Source organism: Osmerus eperlanus, chromosome 18 (genome assembly GCF_963692335.1).
Source record: "Osmerus eperlanus chromosome 18, fOsmEpe2.1, whole genome shotgun sequence".
NCBI lineage: Eukaryota > Metazoa > Chordata > Actinopteri > Osmeriformes > Osmeridae > Osmerus > Osmerus eperlanus.
Genome location: NC_085035.1, coordinates 11,057,612 through 11,080,444, shown reverse-complemented (window position 1 = coordinate 11,080,444; position 22,833 = coordinate 11,057,612). Strand labels below are relative to the sequence as shown.

Here is a 22,833-nt window from a genome sequence, read left to right as displayed (position 1 = left end):
GATCGGTGACTCCATCACTCGTAACATTAGATTGGAGCAACCAGCGACAGTTTACTGTGTACCTGGGGCCAGAGCTACCGACATAGAAGCTAATCTCAGGGTGCTGGCTAGCACTAGGGCTAAGGCAAAGGCCCAAGCTAAGGCACATGGCGCACGCACTGATGATAGGTATGAGAATATTGTCATTCATGTCGGCACCAATGATGTTAGGCTAAGGCAGTCAGAGGTCACAAAGGTTAATATAGCTCGGGCATGTGACCTTGCCCAAAAGATGTGTCGGCATCGAGTAATAGTCTCTGGTCCACTACCTGTTAGGGGGACTGACGAGATCTACAGCAGACTTGTCTCTCTTAACCGCTGGTTGGCCTGCTTCTGTTCAGAACAGGGTTTAGGATTTGTAGATAATTGGTCTTGTTTCTGGGCCAAACCTGGCTTGTTGAAAAGTGACGGGCTCCATCCGAGCTGGAGAGGTGCTTTTCTATTGTCTAGGAATATTGAAGCTATTCTAGAGCAGGCCTGACACTCACTAGAACAAGCCGGGCCACAGTCTCAGAGAGTCTGATAGGTTTGTTGATAGGTATGTTGTGAGCTGTTGGGGGCCCGATAGCCTAGCTTGTAGTGTAGTCAGTGAGGTTGCTGATGTCGTTTTTCCCATTGAGACGGTGTCGGTCCCCCGCCCTTTCTCTAAATTTCGTCCTTCAAGTATTAGGAATTATACCAATTTAATATGTATTCAGCCTTGCTCCCCCGTTGCTCTTCCTACTAAGTTTTCTGATGACAGTGCCACCTTCTCAGAAGAATTATCTACGTCTAAAGCAGCCAAAAACCCATACTGGAATGTTGGGCTCCTAAACATCAGATCTCTATCTACAAAGGCCGTTTTGATTAATGATCTAATGTCTGAATGCGGCCTGGACTTGATTGGACTCACCGAAACCTGGTTAAAACCTGATGAATATTCCCCCCTGAATGAAGCATCGCCTCCGGATTTTGCGTACTCAAACATCCCTCGTGTATCAAAGAAAGGTGGTGGTGTTGCTATGATATATAAAGCTAGCTTCAACTTCAGCCTAAAATCTGTAAATACCTTTAAATAATTTGCATGAAACCACCAACTACTTTAAAAAGGAATAATGGGGAGTCAGGTGGCTGAGCGGTTAGGGAATCGGGCTAGTAATCAGAAGGTTGCTGGTTCAATCCCCGGCTCTGCCAAATGACGTTGTGTCCTTGGGCAAGGCTCTTCACCCTACTTGCCTCGGGGGAATGTCCCTGTACTTACTGTAAGTCGCTCTGGATAACAGCATCTGCTAAATGACTAAATGTAAATGTAAATGAATAATGCTACTACTCCTGGCCCCCCTCCCTCATTTTGTATAGTTACTCTATACCGGCCCCCCGGCCCGTATTCCCTCTTCCTGGAGGAAGTTGCAGATTTTAGTGCTGATCTTGTGACATATACTGATAACATCTTAATTATGGGTGATTTTAACATTCATGTGGATGACCCAAAAGATCCTTTAAGTAAGGCCTTTACTGCTCTAATGTATTCCACAGGTCTCACTCAGGTGGTTTCCAAACCTACCCATCTTCACTCGCATACATTGGATTGCGGGGTTCTCACGCGGGGAATCAAGATTAGTGACGTCATTGTCCACCCCCACAATCCTATATTATCTGACCATTGCCTGGTCACCTTCAAAATGGACCTCTGCCAGAGCCTTGGAGGCACTCAGAATATTTCTACTAGCCGCTGCATAACCCCAAACACAGCTCTGGAACTGGCTAATATTCTACCCGCTGCACTAGAAGCACTTGACGTCCCAAATAAATCATTAAATACTAAAACGAGGGATCTGAATTTGGTTCTTCAGCTATCCCTAGACTCTGTTGCCCCTCTCAAACCAAGGAAAAGAAAGGACAAGAAACTGGCTCCATGGTATTCAGAGGAAACCCACACTCTCAAGAGGTCCACTAGAAAACTAGAACATAAGTGGCGTACCACTAAATTGGAGGTTTTCTGCCTGGCCTGGAAGGACAGCCTAATGGAGTACAAGCAAGTCCTCATCAGGTCCAGATCAGAATATTTCTCTAGGTTGATTAGTAAGAACAAACACAACACTAAGTTCCTATTTGATACTGTTGCAAAACTCACTAAGAAAAGTACACTCTGTGTTAGTTCAGATCTCTCTCCCAATGATTTCTTGAGATTTCTTTGACCAAAAAATCTATGCAATAAGGTACAAACTACAAACTAGTCCTGGAGGAGTGGCCATCAACACTGAACCTTCCCCTATACCAAGCATGCTGCATGTTGAGGCTCTCACTCACTTTAACCCTATTTCTATGGAAGCGTTCATCGAGCTGATAGACTCCTCGAAACCCACTAGCTGCCTTCTCGATCCCCAAACTCTGTAGGGAACTTCTCCCTATTATTGGACCACCCATGCTTAGTATTATTAATGAATCTATTGTAATTGGCCAAGTCCCCAACGATTTCAAACAAGCTATTATTAAGCCCCTTCTTAAAAAAACTAACCTGGATCCAGGTTGTCTTAGCAACTACAGGCCAATTTCAAATTTGCCATTTCTCTCCAAAATTTTAGAAAAGGCTGTGGCACAACAGCTCACTGAGCACCTCTCCTCAAATCAGCTTTATGAACCTCTCCAGTCTGGATTTCGTCTCCACCACAGCACTGAAACTGCATTAGCCAAGGTAGTCAATGATCTACTGTTAGCCTCTGACGCGGGTTCTATCTCTGTCCTGGTTCTTCTAGACCTAAGTGCAGCTTTTGACACGGTGGATCATGAGATTCTCTTGGAACGTATGGAGAACTATGTTGGGATTTCTGGTACGTCACTTCAGTGGTTTAGATCGTATCTATCTGATAGATCACAATATGTCCACTATGATGGCTGCTCATCCAGGAGCTCCACTGTAAAATACGGAGTACCACAGGGTTCAGTTCTAGGCCCTCTGTTATTTTCACTCTATATGTTGCCTTTAGGAAACATAATTAGAAGCTCTGGGGTAAATTTCCACTGTTATGCAGATGATACTCAGCTATATATGTCTATAAAGTCTGGAGAATTTCCACATGCTATGGAAAAATGTGTTTCTAGGTTGAAAGCTTGGATGACTGCAAATTTCCTTCTTCTAAATTCGGATAAAACCGAGGTTCAAATTTTCGGTCCTAAAAAATATAGAAATAATTTTTCCAATCTGACCTTAGACCTAGATGGCGTCAAAGTCTCTCAAAGCCAGCTGGTAAAAAATTTCACAGAGTCACAATGGACCCAGACCTTTCGTTTGAGTACCATATTAAGCAAATTACCAGAACTGCATTTTTCCATCTACGTAATATTGCCAAAATACGAAAATTTCTCTCAAAGGATGATGCTGAAAAACTAATACATGCATTTGTTATGTCCCGATTGGACTATTGCAATGTGTTGTTCTCTGGCCTCCCAATTACCCACCTAAAAAATGTACAACGGGTGCAAAATGCTGCTGCTAGACTATTGACCAGAACAAGAAAGTTTGATCACATAACATCTACTCTTGTCTCTCTACACTGGCTCCCTATCCAAGCCAGAGCTGACTTCAAAGTTCTACTACTAAGCTACAAATCTCTGCATGGATTGGCACCACTGTACCTCTCCGGTCTCCTTGCACCCTATTGCCCCGCAAGGACACTTAGATCTCAAGATGCCGGCTATCTGGTGGTTCCCAAAATTAAGAAAAAAACAGCTGGAGGTAGGGCGTTCTCATATAGAGCACCTCTTCTCTGGAACAAATTACCTGTCTCAATTAAGGAGTCTGATACTGTTTCGACATTTAAAATGAGGTTAAAAACGTTATTGTTTAGTCAATTCTACGACTGTTAAAGGTAAGTATGTTACTAGTTGGAGGCAACGGGGGACGGGTTGTTTCCATCCTTATTCTATAAGTATAACTTATTTTAGAGTTCTCTTCCCCTGGAACAGATTTCATGTTCCAAACGAGGGGGGCTGTCGCTGTCTTGGTGTGTGGGGCTGCATCAAATACCCCTTTTTTGCTCTGTTAAATTGCTGCACCAGTCCACACTTGACCGGTGGGGATCTCATTCTATTATGACTGTAACTGTTAGCTGCTCCTGGCATTCTCTAATCCCTGCTCTCCTCTCTCTGTCCCCCCCCACACACATCCCTTGTGGTGTGGGGGGTTTGAGTTGTCAGCACCTGCCTGGTCGTCGGTCGGCCAACGCTGGACCTGGTCGCGAGTCTCCCGGTCCTGTCCTACATCTATTAAGTTGAACAATGGATCTTGGTGTTTCAAAACCCATCGACACTGTATGACTATGTTTAGCCTGTGTACTGCTCCTCTCTCTCACCAACCGTCTCTGGAGGAGGGGATCCCTCTCTGAATTGCTCCTCCCAAGGTTTCTTCCATTTTTTCTCCTGTTGAGAGTTTTTCTGGGAGTTTTTCCTTGTCTTCCTTGAGGGTTTAGGTTGGTTGAGGGGCAGTTCGATGGGCGTATGTGAAGCCCTCTGTGACATGCTTGCGTGTAAAAAGGGCTATACAAATACATTTGATTTGATTTGAGCCCCGAATGTTTACAACGTATGGCTCCGCGCCTGATTAACACTCAGATCGATAAGCAGTCTCAAAAATTGTAGCAATATAAAAAATAATACGATCCCTTTCCGTAATCATGATACCCCCCAAGAAATGTTCGATGCACCCCTTGTCAAAGCAGGCTGCATCCGTGCCAGCTAACATCACAAACCTCACCAAAGAGAAGCGGTTCCAGCCATCACATTATGGGTGAGTTAATTAAATGTTTGACCAAATATAGCAGGCACATTCTTAAGTTGATAATACTGTACGGCCCCCAAATGATTTTATAAATATCCAAATGGCCCTTGGCAGAAAAAAGGTTCCCCACCCCTGAATTAATTAATTAATTTTGAGAGGGGGGGGGGCTGGGGGAGGGGAAATGTCACTCTTGCCTGTCTTCAAAACTTGAGAGCCCTGCATTTGTCTCGTCCCACACTGTGCCACTGCAACACTAAACTATTATAACTATCTGTGTGCGCGTTAATTTGATAATATAGGCAGGGAATTAAGAGTAACGCAAACGTTACTTTTCCTTGTAACTAATTACTTTTCTATGCAGTAACTAGTAAAGTAATGCAGTTACTTCTGAAATAAGTAACTAGTAACTGTAACTAATTACAAATTTTCGGTAACGTTCCCAACACTGACCGAAAGTAAACGGGCTGCATGGTGTTGAATAACGTCATACAAATTTCTAGCTCATGTTTAGTTTCTGAATGTTTCCTTACGGATATCTCCCAGCACACATGGAAAAATCGACGTTAGTATCAACAGCCTCTTCTCTCATGCTTCTCCAGTGTGGTTGTTGAACATGCCGCTCAACCTGAACTCCCGCCACCTCATATTTTAGATGTTTTTTCATTGGCCAGTATTCATGCATATGGACAAGACTGTCAGCAAATAGCCGATCGCATGGCAGGGGTGGCACCAGTGGTGGCCAATCACTTTTCAGTGGTGGCCAGTGCCACCCCTGGCCACTCCCTGGCCACGCCCATGTACTTGGTTGGCATTGCCTTTTCAGCGTGAGATATACAAGGTGTGGCGTGAGACAGTGGCGGTTCTAGACAAATTTTATTGGGGGGGCCAAGGGGGGGCCAGTGTTTAATCAGAGGGGCACAGTAAAAAACGGAAACAAATGATATTTAAACATTAAATACTTTAATTTAGCTTTACATTAAAATCATACAAACGGCTCTGGCTCTCCCTCTTCCAGCTCCTCAGCTCTCTCAATACCTTGATATGTTTCTCTAACTTTTTTATTTACTGGGGCAAAAAAAGGCTGCAATATCCCTTCCTCGTTTCATGATGACTACTAGAAGAAGAAAAACGTGTAAAAAATAAATAAAAAAAGTCAGTCAGGGGGGGCCACAGGGGGGGCCAGGGACATTTTTACAGGGGCACTGGCCCCTGTAGGCCCCCGTGTAGAAACACCCCTGGCGTGAGAGCGTGTGAAATAGTTGAAATGCGTGTCTCACGGCCAATGCGTGAGAGTTGGCAGCCATGCCTCAGGCCTCTGACATGCGGTGTCCTGCCTTGCTCCTTCAAAAGCTACGGCTTTAATATCACCTCAAATATATTTGTATTTCATCCTTCACACGTTTCACTGCACGTCCTTATTAGGTCTTCAGCCATTCATCTACCATATTTCAACTTTATACAATGTCTGGTTCGCAAGCTAATTGAGACACAAACTCACAGTCAGACAGACAAACAGATTCCTGGCATTATAGTATGATATTGCAAATTAAGAGTTTAAATAGTTTTTAAAGGCTTCGATTGTTTTTCACAAAATGTGACTTGTGACAAGACCGGACAAGCTGGAAGTTCAACATGGCTGAAATACTGAAAATAAATGTTGGAGGATTTGTTATGTGACACGCTCTGGTGAAAAGGGGCGGTAGTCGGCCAATTTATTTATCCGATTTTTACAGATTGTGAAAGTGCAGATCGTAAAATTTCAAATGATGTGTCTTACATTGAAATCTGAAAATAGTTGAAGAAGATATGCATACCTGAATGTTGATCCCCCTCTCGCTGTTTCTCTCTCTCTCTTTTGACCACTATTCTCTGAGCTGGGCCCATTTGAAAGGGAATGTTTATTATGGTAGTGTCCACTATCCGGGTTGCACAACCGCATTGGAGCCAAGGTCTTTCCTTCGCTTCCTGAGTTGGGGCCGGGGAAATGAGACCTTTTTAACTTTGTGCGTCAGCCGGAGTCAGACTGTGGAATCTGGCTCCGCACAGAGTATAAATATATACATCCAGCCAGCCTTTCCCGAAGATCAGACATCATTCCCCCCCTTCTGGTGGTGGTGGGGGTTGTAATGGACTCTAGATGAAGCGCCCCCCCTCCCCGCCCGCTCCCCAAGCAAGAGGAAGAAGAAGGGGACAATAAGATGGCAATGAACAGCTTATGTTCCTTTTCAAAACAACTTAACCGTTACAAAAGTGTTATTAGTCAAGTAAAGAAGGAAAAAAGGAATTCAATAATTTGGCTGAAAACATCTATCTCTCACTATTTCTGTATATACTGTATATTCAAGAGATGGCTGGAGCGATACCATATCCGTTTAGATACTGTCTCATGTTTGTGTTTTTCCCTACCACATTCCCCACAAGATAGCACACAGATGAACATCTTGTTTTGGGTTATGGTGAGGGGAGTTTTGGTGGGGGCCTCTAGAGAAAAGGGAACGTTGCCATTGTGTACTTATGTATTTCTGAATGTGTTTCTGAAAGTCTATGTATGGTATTTTGTGGTTGGTTAGAGTTATAGTGTGACAAATAAAATAAATTAAATATATTGATGCTTTCTTGCCATATTTGAGGTCTTTTGAATTATGTGTGTGTGTCTGAGCCAAAGGATTGTGCTGAAAGCCAAGAAATTTGATGTGATTTATTGGTCCCTCTCAAGGGTGTATTTTGGTTAAGGGTGGATCACAACAAACTAAGACAGGGGTGGAGCGAGGAGAACAAGAAACAGATACAAGGCAGTGACAGAAAACTGATCGGCAAATGACAGAGGGAACTACTCTGACAGGACTCTGGGGCCTCATGTATGAACGTTGCGTACGCACAAAAAGCTTGCGTACGCTGGTTTTCACGCACACTGTGTGATGTATAAATATTTACTTGACGTGAGAATGTGCGGGCCGTCACAGAAACTTTTGAGCAGACGTGAAAAATGTGCGGACCGTCCGCAAAGTCTTGTCTGGCTCTGTAACATGGCGAATTCTAACTGAAAAGTGCCGAAACTCACCAAACATAACAAAATAAAGTTTCCACTTACTGTCATACGTCTATGACGTTGACTATTGAAATCACATTTTCATTTTTTTTCATTAATGTGGATGATCACATCAAAATGCCAAAACCCAAATGGGAAAATCTAGCTCTATATAGGCTACTGTTTAATCCGCCACACATAATAACTTCTGTCAAATTTGAGGGTGTCAAACGAACGACAAATTCACTCAGGAAATCATGCTGTAACGATGCGCCACCACGCGTTTCTTAATTTCGAGTTTTACATCGGACCATTTCTTCTTAATTTCTGCCATGGTCCGTTTCTCCGAACCCACAGCATTTACTGCCCTTTAATAATAATAATTGTATTTGTAATGCACTTTATATTTAGCTAAATCTCAAAGTGCTACAGGTAAAAAAAAGATTTTTTTTCTTATGTTGCTAATGCCAGACCGACAAACAGGACACATTTTCTCGCCTCCACCTCTATTGTTAGAACCTCGATCTCACAGTCTGTGAAATTGTTATTTTGTGTTTAGACATTTTAATTCAGACAAATAAATGACCTCAGGAGCGCATATATAGGCTATCTGCATATTCATTTATGGGAGGAGGCAAGGCGGGGTCAGTGGCTCGTTCACGTGCGGTCAATCTCACGTTGATTGTGATTTATAATGGAAAGGTGCGCAGGACCTGGCGTACAACCGGTTTTATACATGTGAATATTTCTGTGCGTAGGTACTTTGAGTTTTGGACGTACGCCATCTTCAGGTATGAAAGCTGCGCAATCCTTTATACATGAGGCCCCTGGGTGAGAGAGTTAGCTGTGGCTCAGCCATTGGGTCAATATTGCGTGACAGTAAGGAGTCACAGGCTCCATTTATGGCTTGGATCCAAAGATATCCTTTCCTTTTGTGTGAACCAAATAGTATGGCAGGCTCGCTTCTCCTGCCCCTCACTATCAGCGACCTGGCCAAGAACCCTCATTTGACAGCACAGTATCAACCCGATGCTGATATCATTGTGCTCACCAGAGTCACTCAGGATTTGTGTTTTATCAGGCATGGAGCACCTATTGCTGTCATTTGCAATGGGAATATTATTCTCCGACTTGCTATCTGTCAGCTGTTTGTGGAAGCCATTCAAAGGAAATTAGGAGAAGGGTCAAAACCACTTACTTTCTGTCTTTGATTGCTCCTTGTATGTAAATCCTGACTGTCTCCAATGAAGGAACCCAGTGAAATGGTGACTTGTGTACAAATGCATTATAGTGTAGGTACAGAATAAGTAGACGGATACATTTGTGACACGGCCTGATGAAAAGGGGCCGATGTTGGCCAAGGTCATTTCTCTCTTTTTACAGATTGTGAAAGTGCAGATTGTAAACTTTCAAATGATGAGTGATACATTGGAATCTGAAAATTGTGAAGAAGATACGCGTATCTGAATGTTGTAAACCTGGAATGTTGTAGCAGAGAAATCCACCTTTAAAGATTCTAGACCTTTTCACAGGGTGTGATTGTTTTTGTGGTAATCATTAGAAGCGCCGAGTGCCGTTCATTTCCCCTAAGTAAAGAGAAAAATATAAAAATCTTCGCACTCGATCAAATTCCAGGAACCTGCTTTCTTGACTTAACCTAGAGTGTGTTTTATCAGCCAGTATTTTTTTTCTCTTCAAAATCACAGGGAAAAGCAAGTTTAACCCTTGTGCTGCCTTCGGGTCACAATGACCCGAAGGTTCACAACGACCCATCGTTGTGCTGCGACAACTTTACCCAATACAAAAACAAATAAAAAGCATTTTCTTTTAACCTTCGCGCTGTGGGGGGTATGAGACAGCCAGACGGTTAAAAGAAAATGCTTCACTTTATTTTTGTATGAGGTAAAGTTGTCGCAACACGTGGGGGGGTCAAAATTACTGAAGGGTCACAATGACCTGAAGATAACACAAGGGTTAAAGCTATTTTCCTCCTGTTTCTGTTCAATTGCTGCCGGTTGCACGACCAGCAGCCGGCAATGTGCAGCCATTTTTTCCCTGCCTTACAAGGCTGCGATTCGCTTTTTTATCAGCAGATGTCGCAAGATGATGTCACAAATATGTAATTCAGACGGTTATAACATAAATCAAATTTATATGAATAGCAAAATATGTAGGCTTATAACCAATGCAAAATGATAACAATTTAATTGAATTCTATGAAGTGCATTTGCTTCACTAACGTCACTGTGTCCAATTCCGACTGGTTTTTAGCTCAAATATTGATAAAAAAGATTGTATCACGTTTTCAGCTGATTTACTGATTTCACGTTAAGCTTTAACTTCTTATCTTTCGAGCTAAATATTGTAAAAAAATTTAGAGTTAGCTTAGCCTTTACTAGAGCCGGTAAAAAGACGCTGGCGCCGGTAAATTAGCCGTGCGCTACCCTTGTCCAAACCCAACCGCACTTTTATCCTCGTAGTAAACACTCGCCGCTGCTGTTTTTATGGGGATATTAACTTGATCCAGGGTCACCAAACTGACCATCAATGCTGTCAACATATCCGGGGACGTAGTTATGTCCTCCACAATAAGATATCACGCTTCAACATCTCCAAACTATGCGAGAAAATCTCAATTTGACTGTATACCACCACCTGCTGGATGTTTTGTTGAACTCTTCTCAAAGTTTGCTAGCCCCCATCCCTTCCTCCCCTCGACTACAGATCACGTCACACATGATCATGTATTTTCATTGGCTAGACAAAGTAGTGTTAAGCTAGCGTTGAAATACACTCATATGCTAACCCATATAGCAGCAGTACGATGACAACACAGACACACTTGTCAGAGTAAAGATCGTCGCCCAAACGTCGCCTGAGTGTTGCCTGAGTGTTGCTTTCGGCCAAAGTAACTTTCCTATATTATTTAGACATGTAAACGTCCATATATGTTCATGAAATTTGACAAGTAGATTGTTTGGTATGCCTAAAATAATACTACTTACACTTTGCTGGTGATCGCAAAAGAAAATGCTGGCAAAAAGTCCAAACCCCGTTCGGGTTTGGACAATAGGAGTTTACGGCGGTCGGGATTGGACACAGTGACGTTACATAGCCATTTGTGTGTAGACAGGTAAGCGCAATTCGTATGTTATGATATGAGTGGCAACAATAATTGTAGGCTAATGGTAAAAGGATTGTTTTGTATGTTTTGTAAAGCGGACACACATAACAAATAAATGCATTTCTGAAATATCAAAAGGTATAAATGAGTCAAGTGAGTTACAATAAATTAGTAAATTAGTATTCTACAACATATTAACATTTAACATTTAGTCATTTAGCAGACGCTCTTATCCAGAGCGACTTACAGTAAATACAGGGACATTCCCCCGAGGCAAGTAGGGTGAAGGGCCTTGCCCAAGGACACAACATCATTTGGCACGGCCGGGAATCTAACCAGCGGGAATTGAACCAGCGACCTTCTGATTACTAGCCCGATTCTCTAACCGCTCAGCCACCTGACTCCCATATCCCATACCATACTCCCATACCATATTAGATAGCTAAAGGAAATGTAGGCCTATTTTTGAGGTGGTGAAAGAGCTGTGTAAGCATTGGAATGCTTGGAATGTTGACGGTAACTTGACTTGAGAAGACTATACATTGAAGGGAAATTGAGGGACCAAATCCATTGATTAAGTATGCGATCGATAAAAAACTGCATGTAATTCACTGTTTACCAGATCAAACAAAGAAAAATGCATCCTGGCATTATGCAATGCCCAGGATTAGCCTATTCATTCTATTTAGTTCGCGGATGTAGGCTAAAACGAACGTACGACAAAAATGTAAGCAGAAGACATGCTTGAAAGTGGACAAAACTACTGGTCAATTCCCATGATGCGAGGCGGTAAATAATGTAAAAATTTGCAGATAAGTTTGCCGTTTGTTCAAAGTACAAATGTAACTTCATGAATTTCTTTTTTTTAATGTGTCTGCTTAGAATGTAGTGTTTTGTTGCGTGGTAATTGTCATTGTTGTGCCGGTTTACCATTTTAACCATTAGTTAAATGAGTGTTACGCTTCATAAGAGGAGCTGGATTATTTCAACATTAGTGTATACACAATAATTAGCTTCTTTCAGCTAAGGATTCTGCGGTGTCACTTGGCGAAGGCCCCCGTTCTCGCCAAGTGACGCAAGATCAGCGACGTGTGAAGGGCCCCTAAACATTTAAATATTAGTAAATCAGAGTAAATTGACATTTATGAAGTTTACTTCTTGACGTACTTACATTAATTGAAAGTGCACTTGAAAGTATTGCAAAGTATACTTTGAGGTACTTTAGGAAGTATACTTCATGAACTGAAAGTGCACTACACAGGTTACTTTAGAGTATTCCAAAGTATACTTTGAAGTACTTTAAGAAATATACTTTATGAACTGAAAGTGCACTACATAGGCTACTTTACAGTATTCAAAAGTAAACCTCAAATACACTATAAGTGTACTTTAAAGTGTACTAAATGACCTAAAAAGTGGGCCAATTCAGTTTACTTAGTACAAAAATAGTATATAAATAAGTACACTGCTAGTACACTGCTAGTATACTCTTAAGTACCATGATAATAGTATACTTTTTATACTAAGTATACTTACAAAATAAACTTGAAGTATACTTCTTTTTTGTAAGGGATGGCATGCACAGCAATGGCGTCTATAAAAGTATCATGTCACTAATTCTTCCAATTTCTACATGACATCTGTTTTTGGATAAGTTTATTCGTTTTAACCTTTAGATGCGTGAGTTCTAAATATTTCCGACGCTTCCACCAGAGTGAGTTATTTTTCCAAAACGACAGCTAGGTAGCTTTAATTAGCTTCCGTTACCTAGCAACCTATGAATGAATCATGATTGCAGCTTCCATATCCAACCTTTCAATAACCTAGCATAATACTCGTAGCAATGCTACTACCTGTTAGTGTTACTTGTTAGCCTAGTAATTGTACATTTTGAAGCCATACTATAGCGTTTGTCATATAGTTTTTGTCAATCGGAAAATTCCGGTTGGAATGTTCAGAATCACACGTGCGACGCTACGCTCCCTTACAAAAAAGAAGTATACTTCAAGTTTAATTTGTAAGTATAGCCTACTTGAGTATAAAAAGTATACTATTATCATGGTACCTAAAGTATACTAGCAGCGTACTTATTTATATACTATTTTTGTACTAAGTAAACTGAATTGGCCCACTTTTTAGGTCATTTAGTACACTTTAAAGCACACTTATAGTGTATTTGAGGTTTACGTTTGAATACTCTAAAGTAACCTGTGTAGTGCACTTTCAGTTCATGAAGTATACTTCCTAAAGTACTTCAAAATATACTTTGGAATACTTTCAAGTGAACTTTCAATTAATGTAAGTACTTCAAGAAGTAAACTTAAAATGTCCATTTACTATGACTTACTAATATATTTAAATGTTTAGGGGCCCCTCCAACGCCACCGATCTTGCATCACTTGACGAGAACGGGGCCCTCGCCAAGTGACACTTATTATAAGATGAAAGAAGCTAATTCCTGCGTATGGTCTCGTGTTGCGTTAATCCAGCTCTTCTTATCAAACGTAACAGTCATTTAACTCAGGTTACAATGGTAAACCAGCACAACAATGACAATTACCATGCAACAAAACACTACATTCTAAGCAGACACAATAAAAAAACGAAATTCATGAAGTTACATTTGTATTTCGAACAAACCGCAAATTTATCAGCAAATTTTAACACTATTTACCGCCTTGCATCATGGGAATTGGCCAGCCAATGAGCCACGCTATCTTAATTTTTTCACATTGTTATTTCGTTTTTCAGTCAGTTTGACAGTATAACCTTCAAATGCATAATGCAACCCTTCTGTCTGCTTCTTTCTCAAGTAGTTTTTTTTGTTTTGTTTTTTCCATTAATACTCCAATTGATAATTATTATTATCGTACAAGAGTATAGGGCTTCAAAATGTTTTGGCCGTAATTAAGGTTACAGCTTCAGTAACAAAAAAGATTCAATGTGCAATGCATAATATATTTTCCTAGACATGAATAATTAGAATATACAAGATGGATCGAAAAAATGTAACTTGTAATGTACTTTAAAATTATTTTGACTGTTTTTGCTGTATAATAAAAGAAAACATAGCCTACATCCTACTCCAGAAGAAATGTATACCATTTTTTGTTTCCAAGTATACTTCTTATAAGTATATCAAAAGTGAACTATTTTCAAAGCATACTTAAAAGTATTTCAAAAGTGAACTATTTTCTAAGTATACTTCTTAAAAGTATATCAAAAGTGAACTAAAAGTGTACTATCCATTTTTTAGTACACTTGTAGTATACTTTAGACTTTTTTTTTGTAAGGGCTGTGGGGCCCTGCTTTCGAACGATCACATGTGCGAAGCTACTCCTTTAATATCAATATGCTAATACTATGTACTTAAACTACGGGGATACATATTTGTCAAAACAACAAATGTTGTCATACTAATGCTTTGTATACAACCATTCAAGGTAACATTTGTCATTTACATCAATCTTACAGCTAATCTAGAAGAACCACAGTGTATGCCAATCATGCTAACTCTTGTAAACTTGTTTTACTTGTCTTTAATGACAGACACATTACAGGTTATGCTCCGGAAGGTGGAGACATTGGAGGAGAACCAGCGAGAGGCTCTCCTATTCAGGCGACTACAGGGCAGACACACTGAAGAGGTGCCAGTGATGGACCTACAGGTGGCCCAAACACAGGCTGAACTCCAAGACCTTGAGGAGCGCCTTAAGGTGCTGGAGTTCCAAAAGAGAGTGGTAGGTGTTTTGAGATGTCATGAACTATGGCTTACACGCAGCATTCAACGTTCAAATTGGTGCTAATAAGTTCATGACTTCTAACTGCAGATGCTGTGATGAAGTGGAAGACGGGACTGGGAGAGAAGGCTGTGGAGCTCCTCATAGCGGAGACACTCAAACACGCCCCGGCAGCCCATTCAAAACAAGCCAGGTGAATGAATCATGATTGCAGAGCTTCCATATCCAACCTTTCACATGGCTATGTGACAAAAAACTAGAATCCCGTAATATTTTTTTGATAATGTATATTATTCTAAATGTGATTTTTTTATGACTTGTATAGCCCCTTTCACACATGCAATTATGTTGATAGGACACTAACTTATTTTGTGCTTCATTGTCAGGGCCAACAGACACGACCTGTAGCGGGGACTGGCAGAAGATTTTAATTCACTGTTTGGCACTTTGTTTGAAATAAAATGACTGAATGTTACATAAACAAATGCCTTGTTTATGATTAGCTTGAGTTAGGCTACACACCACACAAACATAGTCCTCCTAAAGTTGGCTACCATGTAGCCTATTATACAAGAACAAGTAGCATTTGGGGCAAATGAGGTCTGCATATGAACCGCCCCAATATAAGCAGTAGAATTGAGAAATATAGGTTACTTAATTAACGTTGCAGTTACGGACTGGCAACGTCAGAAAATTACGTTGCTAGGGGGTCGCGGTTACGGACTGGCAACGTCAGAAAATTACGTTGCTAGGAGGTCGCGGTTACGGACTGGCAACGTCACAATTTACGTTGCTAGGAGGTCGCGGTTACGGACTGGCAACGTCAGAAAATTACGTTGCTAGGAGGTTGCGGTTACGGACTGGCAACGTCACAAGATTACGTTGCGGTTACCTTCTGGCGTCCCACAGATGCACGGTCCCGCAACGTATGTTTGGTCATCGAGTGACGTTGCGGCAACGTAAGGGCAAGGTAACTGTGTTAGCTGGGTAGTTGTTATAGATAGGCCGGCAACTTGATTTATCAAATGCTAATTTTGTTTGCACACATAATTCGCTACTGCTCATGTGTAAACCCGCGATCCACACTGGGACCTGGATAAATAAAAGGATACATTTCAGAAGACACTTTTGAATTTCCAAACAAGTTGCACTTGTCTCATACTTGCAATAGGCCTACTTGGACCGTGCCCTGACAATAAATGAAGAACAATAAATGTTTTGCCTGGATAACTGGATCTATCAGACCATTGAATGTTTATGATGTCCCTGTGTGTTTAAACTTCTGACTGGGGACAACGATGTGATCATTGTTAGTCGACAATAAAATGTTGATAACCAGAGTTGATGTTGATGTTACCTTCAATGACACCATTTATTTTCTAGTATTACGGCTGTATGTTAACATTTTCTACACAGGGTGACCAGTGGTGGCGAAATTGTGAATGACAAGTCATGTTCCGCAATAAATGTGGACAAACTTATTTTTAAGTCGCAGACACGGTCAGTCTGGCAAGGTCTGGCATATAGTAGCTTCCTTGAGCAAAACATGCAGAGACAAGCACCAGGCTCTCTCAGTTTCTAGCACCAACTGCCAGAAGGCTCGCCGTCTAACTGGATTTGAAAAAATCTTGAAAATGTCTTGAAAGAGAAGTATGCTTTTTCAATGTGAAAAGAACTAAAGGAATGGGTAACACTTTATAATAAGTCAACGCTTTTTGGCATTTACAAAGTGTTAACTAATAGGTAGTTAACCCTTTATAAAACATTTTGAAACATTAACAATACATTATTAAATAGTTAATAAGATTATTATTAAATGCTATGTTAATCATTAATAAACACTGTTAAACATTATGGATTTGATTCATAATACAATTCATAAGGTGTTTGATAACTGCATTACCATACTTTATAGACAGCTTGTTAATATAGTTGCAAACCAGTAGTTTATAATCTGTTAATGGTACATGAGCTGGTATAGAAAGCATTAGCAAATGGTGAACAAACCATTTACATTACCTTTACAAAGCATGAGTAAATAACTAACAACATATTAACTTATGTCTTTAATTAATGTACGCCAAGTCGAATACATGATGTACACTAATACTTAGCAGATGTCTTAACAACTATTTTATAAACACTTACTAATGATGCAACTTGTGATTAGTAATGCAAGTTATAAAGCATTTACTAACTGTTAGTTAAGGCTTTTGCGTGACCTAATCTAAAGTGTGAACTATCTCTGCCTTATTAAACATTTATAAGTTATTTATTAAGGTATTCTTGTCCATTCTCGAACCTCACATTCACAAAGGCTGAACATACGTTTCTCAAAAGGAAACAGACACAACACAATGTGATACACAAAATGACTATTTTATTGAAGTAATGACAGGCATGTGTCTTACTAACTACTTAGCTCTACTAGCCGAGAGTGACAGCGGTCGATACGTTAAAACCTCATTTTGATATTTCCCGGCATGACTGAACGGTCGAGGTTAGTAAGTTGTTTATTATATGGCATTTTTAGCTCTTTTCATTTAAAACATGTAGTTTTGTTCAGCTCTACTCGTCTTCTCACGGTGTGTTTCAGGTGTTAGCACCTAGCAACCAACTGAAATCTGAGCAACCAAACCTAGCAATCTGCCTAGCGCTTGTCGTTTATCTCTTTGTGTTCACACTTTTCTGCTCTTTTAGAAAGTTAAGAATGTCCTCGTCGCTGTTGATGTCTTCATTGTCATCTGGATAGTAAAACTCCTCGATCTCGCTCATTTTGAAGATGACATCAGCAGAGGGCAATAAGAATACGTATCAGACCGCAGATGAGGTCAATACGCGCATAGATATATATAAAGACTTAATACGCGGCTGGCATGACTACCCATTAGCCAATCAGAACGCTCGTACTGTTGTTGCAATTGAACCAATATGCTGTTCTTATTGGTTCAGAAGACATTCTCAAAAGAGTTGTTGATATGTTGCCTTGGAGATGTAGTGACGTTACCAGTACAAGTGCATCTGATTGCTCTGACAAGATGGCGTCTGCTCCAGATTCGCCGTGTTTGATTTGGGATCTTCCCACGTATTGTTGTAGCTAGTATATAAGAAACCAAATGTTTACTCTTCGACAGGTCAGCAAACGCTTTGTCGCCTCAATTTTTTAAAACGATTTTAAACGTTTTAACAAATCTCTGCTTTCAAAGGCGTTTACAGACCTGTCGAGGAATAGCTAAACATTTGCAGTTTATTACAGCCATTTTTGGAAAATAAAATACAGCTTCGGGTAACCAACTTTTATACCAATTCTACTGTATTGCTTCTTAATGGAAATAAAATACTATTTTATTACCCAGGTAAATAAATTAACAGCTATTTCTTCTAAAAAACAAAAACACAACATCTATAGGCCTATAGTCTTTCTATAAATGCTTAATAAGGCATAAATAGTTCACACTTTAGATTAGGTCACGCAAAAGCCTTAACTAACAGTTAGTAAATGCTTTATAACTTGCATTACTAATCAGAAGTTGCATCATTAGTAAGTCTTTATAAAATAGTTGTTAAGATATCTGCAAAGCATAGTGTACATCCTGTATTCGACTTGGCATACATTAATTAAAGACATAAGTAAATATGTTGTTAGTTATTTACTCATGCTTTATAAAGGTAATGTAAATGGTTTGTTCACCATTTGCTAATGCTTTCTATACCAGCTCATGTACCATTAACACCTTTTAAACTACTGGTTTGCAACTATATTAACAAGCTGTGTATAAAGTATGATAATGCAGTTATCAAACACCTTATGAATTGTATTATGAATAAAATGCATAATTTTTAACAGTGTTTATTAATGATCAACATAGTGTTTAATAATAAGATTATTAACTATTTAATAATGTATTGTTAATGTTTCAAAATGTTTTATAAAGGATTAACTAACTATTAGTTAACACCTTGTAAATGCCAAAAAGCGTTGACTTATTATAAAGTGTTACCAAGGAATGGACTCCAGTCCATTAGAAAAATACTTTGATATACAGACCTTTTAGCATGGAAGAAAGGTTTTCATCTCACTTTGAGACTACAGTCAATAACAAAAGCCTCACTCAGAAAGTGGAGATGGATGCTTTATGTAAAAAAATATTTATCTGTGACAAAAACTATTAGAAGTTTTTAAGCTGCACTTGTCTTCACACGTGAGCTGTAAATATAATTTGGAATATACTTAGTATTGAAGTTTAAAGATGAACATGCCCTGACATCCTTATTATAATATATTATATATCTTTGGATCCTTATTTCCGGCCACTCTTGAGTGTCCATAAGCAATTTTTTGTATTATAAGTGCTGATGTAAAATACAGAAATACAGACCCTTTGGGTACTGTCAAGCCAAATAAACAAGGCTAATTGCTCCTCTAAACTGGCTTCGAGTGTTGCACAGCTGCGGTTGGGTCCCTGTCAAACAGCTGATCTTGTTTTAGAGACCCTTCTCAAGCTAGCAAGAGGCAGTTTAGGATGTATAGCCTTCTCAAGTCCAAACAAGGGAGCTGCTCAAATGGCAAGAGTAGAATACTTTAAGTCAGAAAAACTCTCACCATACTTATGAAACCCATTTCTGTTGATATGTTTAATTTGTTTAATTTGATAAGCATTAAAAAACTGACATTTATCTTCAGAGTTTGTGATGCCTGCAATTCAGAATCCTTTGCATTCTACGAAAGAAAAAAAAATGCAGACAAAGGATGATCTATTTGAAAGAAAAGTAGTCAAGTACTCACAGAAAAATTGACGTTTTCATTCGCGCTGATGGCAACATGAATGCCTTTTGTGTCTTTTGAGTCTGTTGTGAGGATGAGATGCATTGGTCTGGCAAGGCTTGCGTTGACACTAAACATAGCCTGGGGAAGAAGATGAAATTCCATTATTTTATTTTATTAATTACACATTTCCTCCAGCATGAAATCACTTGCAGCACAGAATCTCAAATAAATAAGAGTTGTTGGAGAAGATACGCGTATCTGAATGTTGTAAACCTAGAATGTTGTAGCAGAGAAATCTACCTTTAAAGATTCTAGACCTTTTCACAGGGTGTGATTGTTTTTGTGTTAATCATTAGAAGCGCCGAGTGCCGTTCATTTCCGCTAAGTAAAGACAAAAATATAAAAATGCATAAACATCTTCGCACCAGATCAAATTCCAGGATCCTGCTTTCTTGACTTAACCTAGATACGTGTGTTTTATCAGCCAGTATTAAAATTTTTTCAAAATCACACAGGGAAAAGCAAGTTTAACCCTTGTGCTGCCTTCGGGTCACAATGACCCGAAGGTTCACAACGACCCATTGTTGTGCTGCGACAACTTTACCCAATACAAAAACAAATAAAAAGCCTTTTCTTTTAACCTTCGCGCTGTGGGGGGTGTGAGACAGCCAGACGGTTAAAAGAAAATGCTTCTCTTTATTTTTGTATGAGGTAAAGTTGTCGCAACACGTGGGGGGGTCAAAATGACTGAATGGTCACAATGACCCGAAGATAACACAAGGGTTAAAGGTATTTTCCTCCTGTTTCTGTTTAATTTTTTGAGCAACTGAAGTTTGTCAAGTAAATGTTTTTCACAAAATGTGGATTGCAACCTAGAGGTAGGAACATAATAAATGTTATTTACGCTTCCACACTTAAAGAGCTTCAACAGGGTTATTACATTTCTGAGCGCCAGGGACAGTGATCCAAAACACAATGACTCTATAGCAATCCAATAATGACACTGCGCAGGGCTAACAGATGGCTTTCAAGATAAACAAATTGAATCTAACACCGTCTTCTTTTCTGGCTGGGTTATAGTATTGCATTGTAGAAAAGAGCCCTGTTTTTACACCTTTCTGTGGTGTGTCATCAGTAGAAAAACATGTTACAGTTTTTCACAATTGCTATAACACATTTCTTGAAACGGGTACCCATTTTCTCAAAACTGTAAACACAAAACCAAATCTTCCAAACTACATTTCCAAAACCTCTGGCAACATCAAACAGTCGTCCCTAAACCATTTAACCTGTGCTCAAAATCAAACAATGCTTTCAGATCATGAACACAGAAAATCAATATATAAATACTATGGATCAATCATTTCACACAACACAAAAAAACACACATTTTGCAATAAAGAAAGTATAACATCACAACTTACTGTAGTACTGTGAATAAATTGCATACTGTAAGCACTTTAAGTAATACAGTATTGTATATCTTTATATTCAGCACTTGCATGAAAATACAGTAGTCCAACTGCAAAATCCCAAAGAACAAAGACAACTCTAAATGAAAATTATTTAACAGTAAACTAAAATGTGCAACTGCAAAGTCAATGTGAGATTTACGGTTATTATGCCCCACCAGCACGTCTTTGTACTGGGACCGGCCAGAGGATCACATCATTTGAAACAAGTGTGAATTTTTTTTTGTCATTGTGTTTCAAAGATGACAGTGCTGAAGTTGTTTTTACTGTTTGCCGCCTGTGTTTACCATTATGCAACACAAGTGCATCACAGTGTAAAAAATGTTTAGTCAGTGAGAATGTGTTTAGAGTTTTGCCAAAAGAGTGACTGATTCGAGAAATGGGTTAAGGCCACTGAACATTTGATTCAGAGAATGGGGTTTAGTGTTTTAGCAATAAAAAAAAACTGTAAAAGTATAAGCATGGTCTATACTTGCCATGCCCACGGCCTGCCCTGTGTTCCTGTGTTCTGTGTTAGGTTCATCTGTCTTGTTGAATGTCTGTTGATGTTCTCCTTAGTGTTGTTGCTTTCACCTGGTCTTGTTTGGTTTAGTATTTAAGTCCCTCCTATTTTGTGTTCAGTCTTGGTCAGTTGTCTGTGTCTATTAAATCACTTATAGAACCAGAAGCCATGAAAAGAGTCCAGCATTATATGACACTGTCCACAATCCATGAAACCAGTTGAAGATTCCTGAAACTTAACACAAATAATCGTCACACACCCCTGCAGGAAAACTTGGCTCCAGTATAAATCCTGCTACTCATCCAAATCCCCTCCTATAATCTCTAGAAAAGGTACATTTCCACCTGGCCGCCTCCTCTCTGAGTGAAAGAGAACAAAAGTGATTGAGACTGTGCTTGTGAGAAAATGTGAATGTGAATTGATACAGTAGGTGTGTGTGTGAGAGAGACAGAGGGAAGGAGAGTGTATTTGGGAGACAAAATGGCTTTGTTTGGATCTGCTGTATGTGGTAGCTAAAAGGCTGTTTCCTATACACATGTTCTCCTCACTGAGTCGAACAGAAAGCAAGGCAGGGCTGGATTCAACAGGCTGATAGCTGGGGATCTAAAGAGGAATATTACAGTTTTTCTTGATTGCTTAAACACTATAACCAGGCTTTTGAACTGAAATGTCAAAACCATAATGCCATTTATTAAAAAACACAAACCCATATCCCTAAACTATGAACACGATTCCCCTGTTTTGACACAAGTCAGATTTGTTGAACTGTCACTGAAAAACTCTACACACAAATCCCTTAATTTCTAATTGCCTACACCATGTGGTCAATTAGAAATCACTAGCATTCAATATTGTTCACTCATGTCAGCACAGCTTGGGCACAATTAGCACACAATTACCCAGGTGGAAACACTAAGAGTCAAAATGTATAACATACCAATCAGAACCTTCAATAGATAGATAAAAGGGCCTGAGTCAGTTCATTCAGTTTTGGAACAATGTATCCAGAGAGATGTGAAGCAGGGCTGGACTGGGACAACAAATCGGCCCTGGCGTTTTTGGCCCAGGCGGCCCACACCCACCGTGATTGGTCAGACACATTCCCTGCAGACAGTCCTCTTAATATATGCGTGCATTCTATGATATGAGTTGCCTAGTGTTCTGCGTTCATGTGATAGTTTTGGATCCTTCAAGAGGGGTCTCAAGACATATCTGTTGATCTTACACTAAATAAATAATTAATTCTTATGATTTGTATATTTATGGTATTTTAGAGTATTTTTTGCTGAGAGTAGTATATGCCCTGGAAAAGAGCATCAATACAAGAGAAGCAGTGTATTCACTCACTTTTTATTGACGATTTGGAGGCCATATAGTACACAATGCCCATACTCTCGTACAAGT

General features: G+C 39.7%; 1 protein-coding gene and 1 long non-coding RNA gene across 2 annotated transcripts in view; one reads left to right on the top strand and one right to left on the bottom strand.

Moving 5' to 3' along the window:
* The window catches only part of eng (endoglin), a 109,093-nt gene that overhangs the window by 61,252 nt on the left and 25,008 nt on the right, over window positions 1-22,833 (bottom strand). The window contains exon 4 of the mRNA XM_062484713.1: window positions 19,474-19,593. Coding sequence (XP_062340697.1) covers window positions 19,474-19,593 — 120 coding nt within the window. The remainder of the gene's footprint in view (window positions 1-19,473; window positions 19,594-22,833) is intronic.
* LOC134038991 (uncharacterized) lies at window positions 14,486-15,153 on the top strand. The gene is made up of 3 exons (XR_009932713.1): window positions 14,486-14,687; window positions 14,778-14,880; window positions 15,074-15,153. It is a non-coding gene; the product is annotated as an uncharacterized LOC134038991 (long non-coding RNA).